General features: G+C 40.4%; 1 protein-coding gene across 2 annotated transcripts in view; it reads right to left on the bottom strand.

The window, feature by feature from the left end:
* Positions 1-17,874, bottom strand: part of NEB (nebulin) — a 234,272-nt gene that overhangs the window by 93,762 nt on the left and 122,636 nt on the right. The window contains exons 75-85 of one of the 2 annotated variants that reach the window (XM_027775357.1): positions 16,789-17,100; positions 15,658-15,861; positions 14,291-14,395; positions 14,048-14,155; positions 13,373-13,684; positions 12,278-12,481; positions 11,331-11,435; positions 10,142-10,249; positions 7,932-8,243; positions 1,194-1,397; positions 745-849 (exon numbers count right to left, since the gene is read on the bottom strand). In XM_027775357.1, coding sequence (XP_027631158.1) covers positions 745-849; positions 1,194-1,397; positions 7,932-8,243; positions 10,142-10,249; positions 11,331-11,435; positions 12,278-12,481; positions 13,373-13,684; positions 14,048-14,155; positions 14,291-14,395; positions 15,658-15,861; positions 16,789-17,100 — 2,079 coding nt within the window. The remainder of the gene's footprint in view (positions 1-744; positions 850-1,193; positions 1,398-7,931; positions 8,244-10,141; positions 10,250-11,330; positions 11,436-12,277; positions 12,482-13,372; positions 13,685-14,047; positions 14,156-14,290; positions 14,396-15,657; positions 15,862-16,788; positions 17,101-17,874) is intronic. The other variant, XM_006157632.1, reaches the window with a different exon arrangement.

The raw sequence follows: 17,874 nt of genomic DNA, 5'->3' as shown, positions 1-17,874 counted from the left end.
TTCCTCTCTTGTCCTATTACATTATTAGGTTTCTGAATTTGGAAACTTCTTGGCATTTCTGTACAAAACCTGCTGTTTATATCATATCATTTGAATATACTTCTGAATTGGATTTGTTACTATTTTAGATTTTCCCCATCATTATTGTTCTACGGTTTTCATTTGTGAAACTGTTTTTAACGAGTTTTGGTAACTGTGCCTTTCATCAGATGTCATGGTAGCTTATTTCTCAAAGTTCTAAAAGAATATCTCTTGTGAAAATATCCCCTGCACTTGGCATGAGAAAAGAAAAGATTTAATCACCTTAATTTCTTGCCACATGTTTTCTATTTATTTTCTGGGGCCAATTTTGGTCATTTATAATTATCCCCATAGATCCAGGTTGTAAAATGAATTTGTCTATTTTTGCAAATAATTCTTATAATTATTTTCAATTTGACTAAATCTGTCATTGATTTTCCTTTCTTGTTAGTGCATCTCTTCATTCCGCTTTCATCTTTTTTGTTCTTATTTTCCTCTTTCTTTTGTCATGTTGACATTGATTTACCAGGAACTGGCCCTGACCAGTGACTCAGAGGCTGGGGTTTGCTTTCCTCCTCACTCTGGTCAAGGGGTGATGGCAAGGAGTCCTCCCTACCCCACCTAGTCAACCTTTTTTCCCTCGACTATGAAGAGAACTATGGTCATTTTAATATATAACACCAACTGAGTGAATTCCCAAAACAAAACTAAGTCAGTACTTACATTGCTCACATTAAGAGCATTTGCTCTAGCAAGATTAATTTCTGGAGTGTCTGGCATTATGTGGATTGAAGTTTTATCCTTGTCCCAAACTTCTCTGTACTTTGGCTAAGGAAAGAAACAATAAAAAAAAAATTACATAGCAATTTATAATTTTTCTATTTCCAGTGCAAATTCTGAACTTTTGTTTTGGATCTGATTCAAGATCTTCCCATATTCAGATAAAGACTTTTGAAATATCTTCATGTAAGTTACGCAAATTCAGTATGAAATTTGTATTGATGCCTTTGGTTAATACTCTGAGGTTTTGTTTAAGATTAAAGACCAAAGCCAAAACAATGCTGTCAATATTAGTTACTAAATTTTTCATCATCAATGTTTTATCCCATAAATGGACCACCAATTTAATTAATTACAGCACCAATTCAATTTAATACAAAAAAGCAACTTACAATGCTAATATTTTCAGCATTTGACTTGGCAAGGACAACTTCAGGTGTGTCAACAATGCTTGTATACTTGAGATTGACCACAGGTGTCCGATAGACGCTGTCACAGAGGATCTCTTGCGCATTTTTGACTCTCAGTACTTCAGGAGACCCTTCAGGCATCCAGCCAATGCCACGCAACCACTCCAAGTCAGCCTTATAGATGGCCTGGGGATGAAAAAGTTAAGTAGAAGCAAGTCGAAGACTATGGCTTCCCATTGGTCTTAGTATAAAGACCAAAATCCTTAACACGGACCAGGATAGAGACGGTCTGACATCCACCCCCTCACATTCTTCCGGCCTCATGTCCTGTACCCTTCCCTTCGCTGCGTGTGCTCCGACTGCACTGGCTGTCGTTCAGTTCGTGGTTGGCAAATGCACCTTTGCGTATGTTGGTCACCCAGTAGTAAAGTCCTTGTGTCTCCCTCACAGTTCACAGAGCTGGCTCCTGCTCTCTTCACATCTCCAGTGAACCAGCACTTTCTCAGAGGCACTTTACCCACCTCTCCCTTTTTTTTTTTTTTTTGGAGAGGTTTTTGCTATAGGGCATGTGCACTCGCCGGACAGACAGTGAGAAATCACCCCCCAGGGGGTTGGCCACACCGCAATCCCTTCTCCTCCATTCTCCTCTTGGGATCTTGGGCACGCATGCACACGTGCCCGGCGTGAATTTAAGCCACTGGGTCCTGGACTCAAACCACAGTCAACTATGTGGGAGTCCAGCGATATAGCCATTACGCTAACTGCTGGTCCCTACCCACCTCTCTTTTCATAGCATCACGGACCACTTTTTCTTAGCTGTCCTATTTTTTCATTGATGTATTTTAATTAATGTCTATTTCTTTGTTATCGATGTGAACTCCCTGAAGTTAGGAGCTATGCATTATTTTCCCCTCTTTGTTCACCACTGTATCATTGGGGCTCAGTTTAATGCCTGGCACATGTATGTGTAATAAATATTAGGTTGTTGGGCAAGTCATGATGTGTTGCTTTTTTTTTTTTTGGAGAGGTTTTCCCTATAGGGCACGTGCACTCACCAGACAGACAGAGAGAGACAGAGAGACAGAAAGCAAGAAATCACCCCCCAGGGGGGATGGCCACGCCACAATCCCTTCTCCTCCATTCTCCTCTCGGGATCTTGGGCACGCACGCACACATGCCCGGCGTAAGTTTTAAGCCACCGGGTCTGGGACGTGAACTGCGGTCGACTATGTGGGAGTCCAGCCATTACGCTAACTGCTGGTCCCATGATGTGTTTTTCAATGCAAAAATGGATCATGACTTTCCCAAAGACCCAATATTTTTAAAAGAAGAATTAAGGGGGGCAGCAGGTAGCATGGTCGGTAAGGCACTGGACTCCCACATGGCTGACTGTGGTTCAAGTCCTGGACCTGGTGACTTGAAAATCACGCTGAGTGTATGTGTGCATGCAGAGGGACTATATGTCACTTCTCCGCCTCCATAATCATGAAGCCAATTTCCCTGGTAAGTTCTCTGTAGTATGTCTACATCTATATACTATTTGTTCTGTGTCTAGAGAGCCCTAATAGCAACCAGTAACTAATTAGTGGGTTGGGGACAAGCAGTTGGCATAATGGCTATGTCACTGGACTCCCATGTAGTCAACCACAGTTTGAGTCCTGGACCTGGTGGCTTAAACTCATGCTGGGTGCCTGTACGTGCATGCATGCCCAAGATCCCAAGAGGAGAATGGAGGAGAAGGGTGATTTTTCACTTTCTGTCTCTCTCTCTCTGTCCTTCTGGAGAGTGCATGCACCCTACAGAAAAAAAAAAAAAAACCTCTCAAGAAAAACAAAAAGCAAAAAGCTACTGGGTTGTTCAGAGATGGTATTTTAATAGTTAACAGAACACACATATTAGGCTAAAAGTCTAATAACAAAAGTGAGAAATGTTGGAAAAATATGTCTTAATGAAAAATGACATTATATAATATTTTAATATTTAAAATATAGTTGATACCCAAAATTCAAAAGAAAAGATTCTCAAAGAGAACTGTTTACAGATTCTAAGTTTCTTGTCCTCCTTCTTTAAGACCTTGAACAATAGGCATGCCTCAATGCACTACTGTGGTTCAGGTTAATGAGGAGATTATACTGGGTTATTAGAAAAGTCATGATGCATTTTTCACATAGAAAAATATGTCATGACTTTTCCAACAACCTAATATTTCTCTAGAAACTGTCTTAAACCCACTATAGAGCAATTAATTTTGAGTGACGAGCTTACTTTCCTGAAATAAATTCATTTATTATAAAAAAGTATCTCTTAAAGCTTAAGGGAACCAAGGTCAGATAACTAAAAGAAATTATCCATTTGATACCAGAAATAATCTTAAGGAATCCATCATTTCTATAAGATTGATTGAGCAAAAAATAGGAACTAAATCTAAAAATGCCTTAAATAAATTAACAAAACACCATGTTGCAAAGAACACCAAGTTAAAGGACAAGTGGTTTGGCGTATGCTACTAGCTTCTGAAATTGACTTTAAGGAAGGCAGCCTTGACTTTCTTCAATACATAGTTGAAAGACCATAGACATTCTCAAGAAACTACAAACACTGTTCCGCATTAACAAATCCATATAACATTTCTGATAGCATCTTAAAGCAATCAAAATGAAAACTTTCTGACTAAACTTGATCACATTCGGTAAAATACTAAGGTGAAGTATCTAGCTGGGGAGAGTTGTGTTTTCTGGAGCACCAGAGGGAGCCATGATGCAAAGCCTTGGACGTGCTTCCTGGGGGATATACTTACATCGCTCTGGAGGTCGTAGGCTTTCCTGGCTTGAATCACATCATTCTGGTCCGGAAAGCAAGACCATTGGTGCAAGTACTGGCGGTAGTCCACGTCACTTGCCAGTGCCTGGCCTTCTTTGGCAGCGTTGATGGACACCATGTCTGCTGGGATGGTGATCTTGGCCTTGTGGTCGTTGTAGGCTTTTTTGTACAGCCTATCATTCTGCATCTTCAAAACGTTTGCTGCCCAAACCAGCTTAGGGTCTTCCTTGGCATTACGACATCCAATGTAATGGCCTTTCTGTTTCTCATATGCAGTTTTATACAGGTACTGGTGGGTATGAGCAGAAGAAAGAGCAGATTTCCACGTGCACGTTCTGCAGGGAGTCTACTCGAGGTAGCTCCACCTCCCTCAGACTGTCTTTTTACGTCGTATTTTTCTTTCAGTTCGTACTAAAAGACTATACTTCTTGATCTGTTGGTGTGTCTTCTCTACCTCTGTACATAAAAACCTGTGAACGCCTCTAAGACAAGAACTGTGCTTCAGGATTATATCGCTAAACGGGCTTCTCCAGTGTTCCCCACTCGTATTTGACGTAGCTTTGTCAAATTAGCTCATTGTTTGGCAGATTTCAAAATTGTAAGCTTATTTTAAAATTTTCAAATTAAAAGTGTTATTTTAAAGTTCATAACCCTATCTAAATGGGGAAAAATCAGTATTGAAAACCATATATTAATAGCCACAGACTGTTTTCTAAAAAAATATTTGTCTATGTACTACAAAACAACAAATGAACTACCAAGAGCACGCATGCCATACTTTGAGCAACAGAATTCTTCACACTGACTAAATCTCTATAAGTGCTTATTAATAAACTGATATTGAAAGATATTAAAAAGAAAATCAAATTTGTACTTAAACATAAAAATTACAGAATCAAACAGATGTAAGAAGATTCCCAAATCATTGTAAGAGTTGCTCTTCTTTTTCCCTTTTTTTTTAAGACAGGGTCTTGCTTTGTCCCAATCCTCTTGCCTCAGCCTCCCAGAAGCTAAGACTAACAGGCATGTGCCACCGCACATTTAGGTTGGGCTGGGAATTGAACATGGGCCTCTATGTTGTCTCAGTCTGCCATGCAGCAGCATCAACCAGTGTGTGCTACCACTGGACTGTAAGAGCTATTCTTGAACCTAGGGTTTTAAAACAACATATTATTCAGTATTTCGAAATTTTGAAAGTTGTTTGTAAACTGTCTAGAACTATGGTGTATGAGCTAAAATTTTTTGATATGTAAAGTAAATGTTTGTGGAAAAATGTAAAAATAAATAAATGAAAGAAAAAAAATAAAACAACATACTATTAATTCTGTTTAAATATAATTCCCGAGGAATTAAGTTAGATTCCCTGGGTGTCTACTAATTAGTGTTTGTTAAGACTGGGCAAGGAGCTCTTACATCACTGGCAATATCCCTGGAAGCCTTGGCATGCTGGATCCCAATGGCATCTGCTCGCAAGTCATAGCCAGTCATCTTGACATCTTCCCAGGCTTGCTGGTACTGTTTCTGCAAATGGAGATAGCAATGCCACAGTCAATCTGAAGAGGGAGCTAGTGAGTCAGCATTACTGACGTGCTTTAAAATAGATATTAACAGTTACACTGAACATTAATCACTCAAGATATATAAAATAAGCTGGAATCATCTTGAACTTTAGTTCCAGTCGATTTTTAATGACATGTAGTAAGGCTCTCTCCCCATAATTTTTTTTGAGGAAAGGAAATTAAGGAGACAGTAAAAACCAGGAAAAAATCATTTAGATTTTAAAAGGAAGAAAAAATGATAACCTATTTAAAAAGAGAACTAAATATTACTATCCATGCATCTGTATATTTTACATTATATTTCTGGAGAAACTATTGTATTTTTTCCTTTCCACAAAGATATATCTATCTTCTCTATGTTGTAAACACATAAACAGATCCACTCAAATACTTATCATTAGCTTATTGGCCAGAAATAAAGAGAATGAAAGGAAATGCCTTTTGCCAAACTCTCCTTGGACTACATCTATTGGTAAGAAAGAGGTTTGGCGAGGCAGGCAGCATTCTACGAAGTGAACTTGGTGTAGTGGCTTACGTTGCTGATCTGGATAGCATTGAGCTTGGACTGCAGCATCAGTGGGGTGTCAGCTGGCACATTCACATTGGCCTTCTCTTTGTCCCAGGCATCTCGATACAGTGGCTGGTAAAAAGGAAAAGCAATGGGATGGCTGATGAGTAAATAAGTCAATTACCACATGAATAAATTTATAAGCAAACATTGTAAGTGTTAATAGCATCTTTGGATGCTTACTGATATAAGCACAGATCACAACTGACCTTCATTTGAGCTTTTATTTAAAAGGTGGCACTAGCGACTTCAACAAGAATACATTCACGTGTGATAGAACAGAAACTGAAAATGAGTCAGAAATACAGTAGAACAAGGATCCTTTTCCACTTATTCACATCTCAGTGTTGGTAGGTAAATCCATATTGCAACTAACTAGGCTACTCTCCATTGTTAATAAGGACCTTGTTTTCTTGGCCCAAATAACTGTCACAAGATCTGACTAGAGTTGCCCCCTTGATTTCTCAACCTATTTCATGATTGAATAACCATAAAAGGGTGGAAATTATGTGATTATGTTGTCGAGTGACCGGCCTGTGTTATGGTATGGATCTCAAAATGTGATCAAAATGCATCGGAGTCTGTAGAACGTGGAGATGCCCACCACACCTGTATTGAACAAAGGGTTACTAAGGCAACTGAAGTAGAGAGATCGCTAACTGATTGACTATATAAAGACCTATCTGGATACATGTGTGTTCAAGATCTTACTGCTGATGTTAGCAGTTTAAAGTTTACATTCCGATTTTTTCAGGTTGAGATTTCTTCGATTTGCTGAAAACATCAACAACCCAGCTTACCTCACTGATCTGGAGAGCATTGGTCTTTGCCAGGACCACCTCTGGGGTGTCAACAATGCTGGTAAATTTGAGAGCCTCAGGCCTTATACGATACAATCTTTCATTCAAGAGATTCTGGGCATTCTTCACTCTCATCACTTCCACAGAGCCCTCTGGCAACCATCCGATACCCTTCATCCACTCCAGGTCTGATTTGTACACGTTCTACATGAAGGAGAAAAAATACAAAAGAGGAAAGAGTTAAATTTGCCCACAAGAATGGGATGCTTGCAAACCACCTAGCACCTCTACCTAAACAGCTGGGTGGCCGGTCCCATAAAACTGAAGGACCAAGGTTAAGTGTGAATATTGGGGCATGTCTCTGGCACACCTCTCTGGGAGATGTTCACAGTATTATTCAAGAGCTGGAGCAGGCTCACAAGCAGCCGTTGGTAAATGAAGGCAGCCATGGCACACAGTTGTGTCTCTAATCGGTTGAGCTTCCATGCGTACCACTTGCAGTCTGCCTTTCATGTACCACTGGGAATAGCATCTGTAGGAACGTCTAAGAAAAAGATCCTTAGACATATATATAAAATGAGAAAAACAGCACATACCTAAATCTGTATCTATTTACCTCTCCTTTTCTCTCTGTCTCACTCTCTCTGCCTCTCTCTCTCGTTCCCTCTGTGTCAGATGAACCTGAAACCTAATCTTTCCTTGTGATTTATCTATCTGATCATACAACGGTAATGGATCAGAAGAGCTGGCACTAAACTTTCTACCTAGTTACAAAGAATAAGAGGCTCATTTTGAGTGTGGCAAATAAGGGTTTGAGCCATAACATAGAAAATGTTTTGGAAAAAACTACCACCGTGAATTGTACAGAAGATATTGGGTTCCATCAAGATTTCCATTTATCCCTCTGGGGAACAGCAGTCTGGTTAAACACACACACACACATCTCCCTGGAGACTGGTGATGGTATACGCACATCGCTCTGCAGTTCATAGGCTTTCTTAGCCTGGATCACGTCGTTCTGATCTGGCAGACACGTCCACTGGTGCAGGTAATTGCGATAGTCAACGTCGCTAACCAAGACCTGGCATTTCTTGGCCTGGACAATTGACATCATGTCCAACGGTGTATTGTGAATTCCCTTAGACTTCTCATAAGCTTTCTTGTATTCTCTGTCACTCTGGATCTTGGCAGCATGTATAGACCATACCAGCTTGGGGTCATCTTGTAGGGTGCGGAAACCCACATGGTGGCCCAGTTGCTTACGGTAACCTTCTTTGTATTTGTACTGAAGTTGAGACAAATCAGAGAAACAGACACGTGAAAATACTGTATTAAGAGGATTTTTCTTTAAATGATTACAGAATATTTCCTTAGTTTCAGTGTAAATTGGCTCAACATTGACAGTCATATACATTTCAAGCCTCTTTAAAGAAATTAGATAGGACTATTGTAGGTGGTTTCACAAAGCATATGAGTAAATCATGCATGGTGAAATCATAGTATGGTGGACACGGTTATGAGCTTTAAATGTGTTAGGTTGTTTCATATGAAACCTCTGAATTTTTGGGGTTTTTTTTGTTTGTTTGTTTTTATTTGTTTGTTTGTTTGTTTTTTTAAAGAGGTTTTTGCTATGGGGCATGTGCGCTCGCCAGAAAGATAGAGACAGAGAGAAAGAAAGCGAGAAATCATCCCCCAGGGGGGCTGGCCACGTCGCAATCCCTTCTCTTCCATTCTCCTCTTGGGATCTTGAGCACACATGCACACATGCCCAGCGTGAGTTTAAGCCACTGGGTCTGGGACTCGAACTGCAGTTGACTACACGGGAGTCCAGTGACATAGCCATTACACCAACTGCTGGTCCTGAAACTTCTGAAATTTTCAATAAAAAATGTTGAATGGTGGCAATTAAAATCACAGTTACTCCTCAGAGTATCTCTATGAGCTATATCCTGTTATTGTAATAGAGTTCATATGGGAAAAATAAGGCACAGCGAGGTTGACAGCCATCAGCAAGATTGCCTCATAGTTTCAGGTGAAATGGTCTCCCCAGAGTAGTGAAGGTACTTCAGGTGAGGAATAGTCACAGCTGTGATTTTGGAGACAGAAAGGAAGACGTATGTGTCAGGGAAGGAAGCAAGGTTACTGGCTTAAATCAGAAGATGGCAACAAAACGTCTGTGAACAGGTGTTTCCTTCGGAGTGCCTCAGGCCTAGGGTAAGAGGGCTTGTTTCTCCTGTTTGGACACCACAGGAAAGTTGGGACAAAGGGGGGAGTGAAAAGACTGGAACAAGCCAGATATTGTGGACCAACTGTGGTTAACAGGGGCAAGCATGAGGAATAGAGAGGAGGAAACAGCAAGGTACATGAGGTAAAAAAGAGAGAGTAAGCCGAAGAGAGAGAACAAAGTGGCTTCAGTATTTGGAGCTGAGCTTGTTACAATCATTATTTTGACAGTCAGTAAGTTTTACATTTTGTTTTGTTTATTCTATTTTATACAATTTTGCCAGAGGGCATGTGAGTTCACCAGAGAGAATCAGAGAAAGAGGGAAAGTGAGAAACCACCCCAATGCGGGATGGTCAGGACACAATCTCTCTCCCTCCATTTCTCCCTCCTTTTGGGATTTTGGGCACACATGCATGTGTCTGACATGTTTTTTTCAAGCCACCAGTCAGAGACTTGGACTGCACAGTCAACTAAGTGAGGTTCAGCCACCAGCTGGCCCAACTGTTAGTAAGTTTTAATATTAGTGTTAAATGAACTTTAAAAGGTTACTAGAAGTATTTTATATAAACTTCCAGTAAAAAAAAATCTTACATACAAAATGTGATTTCAGTCTTAAGTCTCCTTAGAAACTATGGTATATTATTTATATTTGTGGAGAGTGTCAGAAATGTTTGGGGGATAATATGACATTGTACTGGTTTCTGAATTTTCCCCAAGAATTTCTCATAGACTTTTCATAATATTCTGTTTTTACTCAGAAACACTATAGAAGTTATTTACACTTATATCTATGTTAATCTTAATAATTTACTCCCATTTTAGTATTTTTAAGTATAGAAAGCTTCTAGCACAAGATGAAACACAATTGTGTGCTTAACTTCTAAAAACTTCTTCAAAAAATGATCTTCCTATTTGTTCCACGGAGGAGAAAAACTGCAAGAAAACAGAAGGAAGCCTACCTCACTGGCAATTTCTCTGGAGGCTTTGGCATGCTTGATTTCAATGGCATCTGCTCTTATGTCATAGCCTTTTTGCTTGGCCTCATCCCAGTCTTTTTGGTAGAGTTTCTATTGAGGGAAAATAGAAGTTAACTTACAAGAATTGAAAATAAGCAAATATACCCAAAGCAGTCATAATATAAGCCATAAGGTGTAGTGTAAGAAAGGCAGTATAAGCAAAAAGAATTGGTTTCTGAGTCCTTTGGTTGTTGGTTATTTACTTTGTAGTATGCAGGATATTTCTGATGAAAAATTTAAAGATAAACCTCTGACTCTATTAGTGTTGAAATATTTGCATTCATTACAATGTTATCTAAGCCTGAAAATGTCCCACTGTGCAAGACATAAAAACTGAGACTCGAGGGTGAAGCCAGAGAGTCTCATCGAGGTCTAAGATCTGATAAGATTTCCCCCTCCTATTTTACTCTTTGACTTCTCAGAGGTCGCTGCTCAAGAGATGTCACAGAGATATCCCATATTCCAGTATGAAATCTTATATAAAGAAGTACATACATATAACTCTCATATACAAAATGCGATTTCAGTCTTAAGTCTCTTTAGAAACTATATTAGTTACATTTGTGGAGAGTGTCGGAAATGTCTGGAGGATAAAGTGACATTGTACTGGTTCCTGAAATTTTCCCCAAAATTTTGTATAGACTCTTCATGTTATTCTGTTTTTACTCAGAAACACTAAAGATGTTATTTACACTTATATCTCATCTACGTTCATCTTAATAATTTTCTCCCATATTAATATTTTTAAGTAGAGAAAGCCTTTTTGCTTATCCTGCTTTTTGGATGTAGTTGAAAATTGTCTTTTGGCTTTTCTTGTGGCCTTAAAATAACAAATGAGAAAGTCCTGGGTCAATAAAAAGCCAACAGAGACTGCTGAGAGCCAAGGGTAGGCTCCGATGGGATTCCTGTACTCCAATAGCCCACAGCCTAGGTGCCCAGTCACGTATCTGAACTATTGTTTAGGAAGGGATTTCCAGTCCTATTGGACTGGGAGTGGTAGCTCAAGAGAACATGCCTAACACCCAAAACTGTGAACATCGTAAGGTAGATAATTTTCCCATTATAATGCCCTCAATAAGCCGACAGTCATTGCCCCATAAATTCTTTTACATCCCGTATTTATGCCTCTTACATTGCTGACTTGCAAGGCGTTGATTTGGGCCTGAAGCATGACTGGAGTATCTGAAGGAATGCTGATGTTGGTTTTATCCTTGTTCCAGGCCTCTTGATACAGTTTCTGTAGAGAACACACAGAGAGCATGTATCTGAAAGATCAAGTCTTAGCAACTACTTCATCTGTAACAATGTTTTTATACATGTTTATCATGGTTCATTTTATTTGCTAACTTGGCTCGGCTATGCTATCCAGACAGCTGGTGAAACGTTATTCTAGATGTTTTCATAAAGGTATTTTTCAGACGGGATTAACATTTATTAGTAAACCGAGTAATGCAGAGTGGCCTTAATAGGGGCAGGCATAGTTCAGTTATTGATAGTTGGAGGCCTTCTAAGCAAAAAAGGGATTCTGCCACAGACGCCTTTGGAGTTCAAGTACAGTTCTTCAGTGGGTCTCCAACCTGCTGGCTTACCCTGCAGAATTTGCACTAGCCACTGTGCACAACCTCACAAGCCAATTCTTAAATACAAACTCTCTCTCTATATATGTATCTTTATATATATACACACACATATGTACAACACATACACACACACACCCTGTGACTTTGGTTCCTCTAGAGAACCCGGGCTTACATAATGTTACATTATTTATTATGTAGTGTTGCACTACCACATCTTAGTATTAAGAGGAGCCGGATATTTGTTTCCCTAAGTTGTCACAGAGTGGCATTTCTCATTTTACCACTTTGAAGTGTGCACATGCGGTAGGAAAAAGGCACAGTGGCATTTGCCTGAGTCCACATTTGCGTGTGCCTTTCCTAAACTAGTCGAAAGAGTCTTAGAGTTGCTCCTATCCCCCCAAACCTTCAAAGAGGAAAAGACTACTTGCTCAATGTGGAGGGCATTATCTGAAAAGAGAATCCAGGAAAAGGGAAAGTTCAGTAGTAGGATGGCTCTTACATCACTCATTTGCAGAGAATTGGCCTTGGCCAGGACAACTTCTGGAGTGTCAACAATGCAAGTGAACTTCAAAGCTTCCGGTCGGGTTCTATAGAGCCTTTCGTTAAGGAGATCTTGAGCACCCTTCACCCTGGTCATTTCTACGGAGCCTTCTGGCATCCAGCCAATGCCACGCAGCCACTCCAAGTCTGCTTTATACACATTCTGCAATCAAGTTAGACAACAACGTTGTTTCAAATGCTGGACACACCATTCCCTTGTTGAAAATAAAGTACATGAAGTCAAGAGGATGATAAGCACAGGAGATGGCATTTCCAAAAATATAAGACCCGATATCTTACATGGTTCAGGGGCTTACATAAGGATAACAGAAGTGATTTGTCAAAGTATAATTATTAAAACTAAGCATGATTAATAATAAGTAGTAATAATTCTTGGGGCTGGCAGGTAGCATGGTGATTAAGGGTGCCAGACTCCCACATGGCTGACTGGTTCGAGTCCCAGACTGGGCAGCTTGCTTTCTCACTTTCCCTCTCTCTCTCTCACTCTGTCCCTCTTTAGTCAAATTAAAAATAAATAAAGTTAAATAAAATAATTCTTAAAAATAGTAATAATTCTTAATTCTATGGTATACTTATTTGGTATTTTTAAATTATATAATTGAAAAATACATATATAATTGGGAATTTTTGTGGAATCTCATCCCATTTTAATCCTGTAGTAACTGACCCAAGGAAATTTTGTTTAGTGTTTTGGATCTAGTATAATAGCAGTGATTACTTTTAAAAGAGTCAGGTGATTCATGTATGTCTGAAATATATTTTCATCAACTGAAATAACAAATGGGATAAAAAAAAATAATTTGGAATCTGAGCCAGGGCATAAAGGATACAATCTCTATAGGGCTATTTATTATCACTTCTTATTTCTCAAGACAAAACTCCTCAATACAGGGTTTGTATTGAATAATGTGAATAGCACCTCCTCTGGGTTTGTGCAGTGTGCAGCCTATGGGTGTGTCCACAGAGGCACTGACTGGGCAGTTAGCACATGCCTGTCTTCCCACTCCCCCGCCCTGAAGTTCACGTTACGTACATCACTCTGCAGGTCATAGGCCTTCCGTGCTTGAATGACATCGTTCTGATCAGGTAAGCACGTCCAATGATGCAAGTAATTGCGATAATCAACATCACTGACGAGAGTCTGGCACTTCTTGGCCAGCACCAACCCCAGCATGTCCACTGGGCTGCTGAACTTGGTCTTCCACTTCTGGAAGTCCTTCTTGTACTCCCGCTCGCTCTGGATCTTCCCTGCATGGATGGCACACATGATCCTGGGGTCATCCTCAACGCTCTGGGCTCCAATGTGGTGGCCTTTCTGTTTCTCATAGGCTTCCTTGTATTTGTACTAGAAAACAAGACATCCGGCTTAGACTGGGCTTGTGCTGATCACTACAGACAACAAGACATGGATAAGGATTTCACATGAAAGACATTCTGGCATCTTTGAACAATTTACTGTTTGAAGCTTTCATAAAAAGAACGGTAGTGTAATCATAGATCTTCATCAGCAGAATCTTTCCCAGCAAAAACTAACCACAATTCCAAAGCACATTTTTTTCTCTCTGTTACAGCCAAGGGGAAGGTTTTGGAAGGTAGGAAGCAGGACTGGGGGAGTACGTATGGGAGCAACTACAAAGTCTGGTCCATCAGCCACACCATGGCTTGTCTGCACCTGGAGACCAAGGGGCATTAGATGCAAGATACGCACATCGCTGGCGATGTCCCTAGAGGCCTTGGCACTTTTGATGGGAATAGCGTCTTCCCTCAGGTCATAGTCCTTCATCTTTGATTCATCCCATCCCTTGGTGTAAAGTTTCTAGGAGGAGGATAATAGGTAACAGATAAAAGTGTTTTAGAAAGTCAACAAGCCAATTCTGGAAAGCAAATTAAGGTAGAAAAATATTTCAACTACTCCTAGAAAGGCTTATGTGACAATCAGGACAGCTCTTACTTGGCTGATATTGGCAGAATTGCTCTTGGCTAGCAGAATTTCTGGGGTATCTGGCATCACATGGATGGAGGTTTTGTCAGCATCCCAGGCTTCTGTGTATAAATGCTACAGGGAAAGGTATAAAACCTTTTGTTAAAGCCAATGACATGAGTGTTAATATCAAGCTTAACCCCCACTTAACTATCAAATAGTTTATTTTAAATCTACTTGGAAGTGAAGAAAGCAAAAGCGTAAGAAGGAGAGTAAAGCATGGCAATATTTAACCTTCTCCAGTGGTTTTATAATTAATAGGAAGCAATAGAATGATCTCAAATACTAATTCTTTCATCCAGTGAATCATGAGTGTGCTCACAGGCTCTCCAAAAATGGAGGTCATAGAACTAAAAGAAAAAAAAAAAAGTCCAACTCCACCATTTCTAAGCCATGTGACCTTGAAAGGGTCACGCAACTCTTCACATTTCTCTTTTCTAGGAAGGGAATAACTACGATTTTTTAGAAGTAACTTTTGAAGATTCACCATAGCATATGCAAAGTGCCCGAGTCATAGCAGGGGCTCAATGATTTTCACAGTGTTTCTTATTGTTTTAATCATTGTGGTTGCTGTTGATGGGTGAGGTATAAAACAGAACTTACAGAATTTTATACCCTGAACTCTGTGATTTATTACCTAAGAGCCAACTACATTCTGCAATGAGCACTCAATCCTACTACCCAAATGATTAAAAGATGTCCAGGAAGTTGTGGAAGAATTCAGTTTCATTTAATCTAAAATATGTCTATTAAGTGCCTCCCTATTGGGTAAAGAATAAACAGATAGATAGAACTCCAAAGAACAGAAATGAATATCTATTTTGTGTAATAAAACAAAAGTTGCAGTAATAGCAACTTGCTTTCAGAACTGGTCTTCCACCCCTTAAGGTGAAAGAGCAAACCAAACTGATGTGAATGTGTGGTGGTGCTGCTGAGAAACACGGCGGCTCCCAGCCTTCCAAGCAAAACGCTGAATGGCTCCTATTTCTCACACATAGATGAAGAGATGCCAGTGACCTGAGTTGGTTCTGTCCAGGAGTCGCAGGGAAAGTAAGGTATTTGTGATGTTCCATCCATGGCTCAGAGGGTCTGAGCATTATTCCAGATCAATTACCCCAGGGCACAGCACACTCCCTTATATACACACAGAGCTAAGGACCAGTGTTGAGAAGCACATATAGAGCTGCTGGAATTCTAGCAGAGACTCTGTAGAAGGCTGGCATGGGAAGCAGGCCCACTGCATCTCCTTTTTCTGGGAGCCCTGAGAGCATTTGCTATTTGAAGAGCGAAATCCCTACAAAGTATGACTTGAGCGATAGGAAACAGCTGGGACTTACCTTGCTCATTGTCAGGGCATTATTCTTTGCCAGGACTATTTCTGGAGTATCTGTAATGCATGTGAATTTGAGCTGGTCTGCAGGCTGGCGGTACTTCCTGTCACTCAGGATTTCTCCTGCTCTCTTCACCTTCTCCACCTCTACAGAGCCAATGGGGACCCATCCAATGCCCCTCAGCCACTCAAGATCAGCTTTGTAAATAGCCTGAAATTAAAAGATGTCAAGTATTTATAGATATTACAAACACTGCCTGCTGCCTGGCCTTGATTAATATCTACGACTGATGTGTAATTCTGAAAATCTTTGTTGCATAAGTTTCTGGAAAGACTCACAGGATCACCTTATTTTGGCTTAGAATGGTTAGTGAATGCTTTGTTTCCAAAGGTAGCCAATATTTGGGGTTTTAAAGACTCATAGCATCTTTTTACTAATATGCAATTTTAATGACACAAAACCGCTTGAAGGAAATTACTGCCAGAAGCAGTGTTTGTTCTGACCTGACTGCCAGTGTCTCGTGTGGGGACAACACTCTACATAGCCACTGGAGGGGTATGTAGAAGGGACACGTATGTTATCACGAGCGGTGCAGATCTCTCAAAATACGTCCATCACTTGAGACTAAAATAGTTACCACACCCATGACTAGACCTTTCTACTTAATGTGTTAGTGTAAAAGAGTATATATTACCACATCACAGATTTGGTTCAATATTTTCATAACCGTATTTTGATAATTAGCTTCTTTTGAAACCAATATTGATATTTGTTTCATTTTATGTATTTTATGACGTACTAAGGTGCCCATCAGTCTCACTAGACTGCCAAAAGTCACCATGGCAACATACGTTAGAACCCATTTTTCTTTAAATTGCCAGAGTGTGTGAGTGCTTGTCAGAGAGAGAGAAAGGGAGAGGTAGAGAGCATCTCACTCGGGGTGTGGTGATGCTGCAATACCTTCTCCTCCATTTTTTCCATCCCGTTGGGATTTGGGCCATGCACGCATACCGTCTGGGGCCAGGATTCCAACCACGATTGCCATGGAATTCAGTTCCATTAACTACTAGGCTACACGGTTGGCCCTACAAAGCCTTTTTAGAAATGAGGATGAAGAAGATTATGAGACCCACTCACATCACTCTGCAGGTCATAGGCCTTCCGAGCCTGAATGACATCATTCTGATCGGGCAGGCAGGTCCATTCATGAAGGGGATGCTTGTAGTCTATGTCGCTTACGAGGATCTGGCACTTCTTGGCCAGCACCACCCCCAGCATGTCCACCGGGCTGCTGAACTTGGTCTTCCACTTCTCAAAGTCCTTCTTGTACTCCCTGTCACTCTGGATCTTGGCCACGTGGATGGACCACATCATCTTGGGGTCGTCCTTAATGTTCCGGGCCCCGATGTGGTGGCCCAGCTGCTTGCGGTAGCCTTCCTTGTACTTGTACTGAAGAAAGAAAATGGATGTGAGTCTAACAAGGAGAACACTGTACCCATCTCACCTTTCACAGTCTCACACACACGTACTTTCTTTGTAATGTTACCACCACCATCATGAGACAGAAAGGAATCTTGCGCCCATTTTATGAAATGGGAAACTGAAGTCTAGAAAGATTAGTGATTTGTCCAGGGTTGCCCTTCAAGTAGTAGGTGACAGGGCTCAGTGTAGAATGGAGAGCCTCGGGTCCCTAATTTTTCCTGCCTCTACTAAATGACACCACCTCGTTTCCATTTGATTGCTGAACAAGTGAAAGGAAAATATGTATAATCAAATGGAGCAGCTACTTAAAGATAGGGGCATTTTCTTTTCAAATGCTTTAATACTGAGACTTTTTTAAGACTATATATACCTTGTTTTTAGAGTTTACAGTGAATTCTCTGGCCAAGGAGAGGTGTTACATTTAGATAGAGTTTATGTGTCGTGGGAAACAGTGCCTTAATAGCCTATCAATGTCAATGAACTGTCATCATGAGAGAGTCAAGACTTTCTGCTTTTGAAACTTGGCAATGACACGTTACGGTCCATTCTGCCATGAGATAACCATAGTGTGGGGTTCTGCAGTTCAATAGTTGGAAGAAGCTTTGGAAATGAAAGGAATGAAGCATAGGTCTAAAGCCTGGGGCCCTTCTGAAGAAGGAAAGTCTGGATTTGGATACAAATTGAGGACACTTGATCACCCTCAGGAGTTGTTCTCAAGGGGAGAGAAGGAATAGAGAAAGG

This window comes from Tupaia chinensis, unplaced genomic scaffold, assembly GCF_000334495.1.
Source record: "Tupaia chinensis unplaced genomic scaffold, TupChi_1.0 Scaffold000549_1, whole genome shotgun sequence".
Lineage (NCBI taxonomy): Eukaryota > Metazoa > Chordata > Mammalia > Scandentia > Tupaiidae > Tupaia > Tupaia belangeri.
Note: the sequence above shows the minus strand (reverse complement) of the source record. Positions and strands in the feature narration are given on the sequence as shown.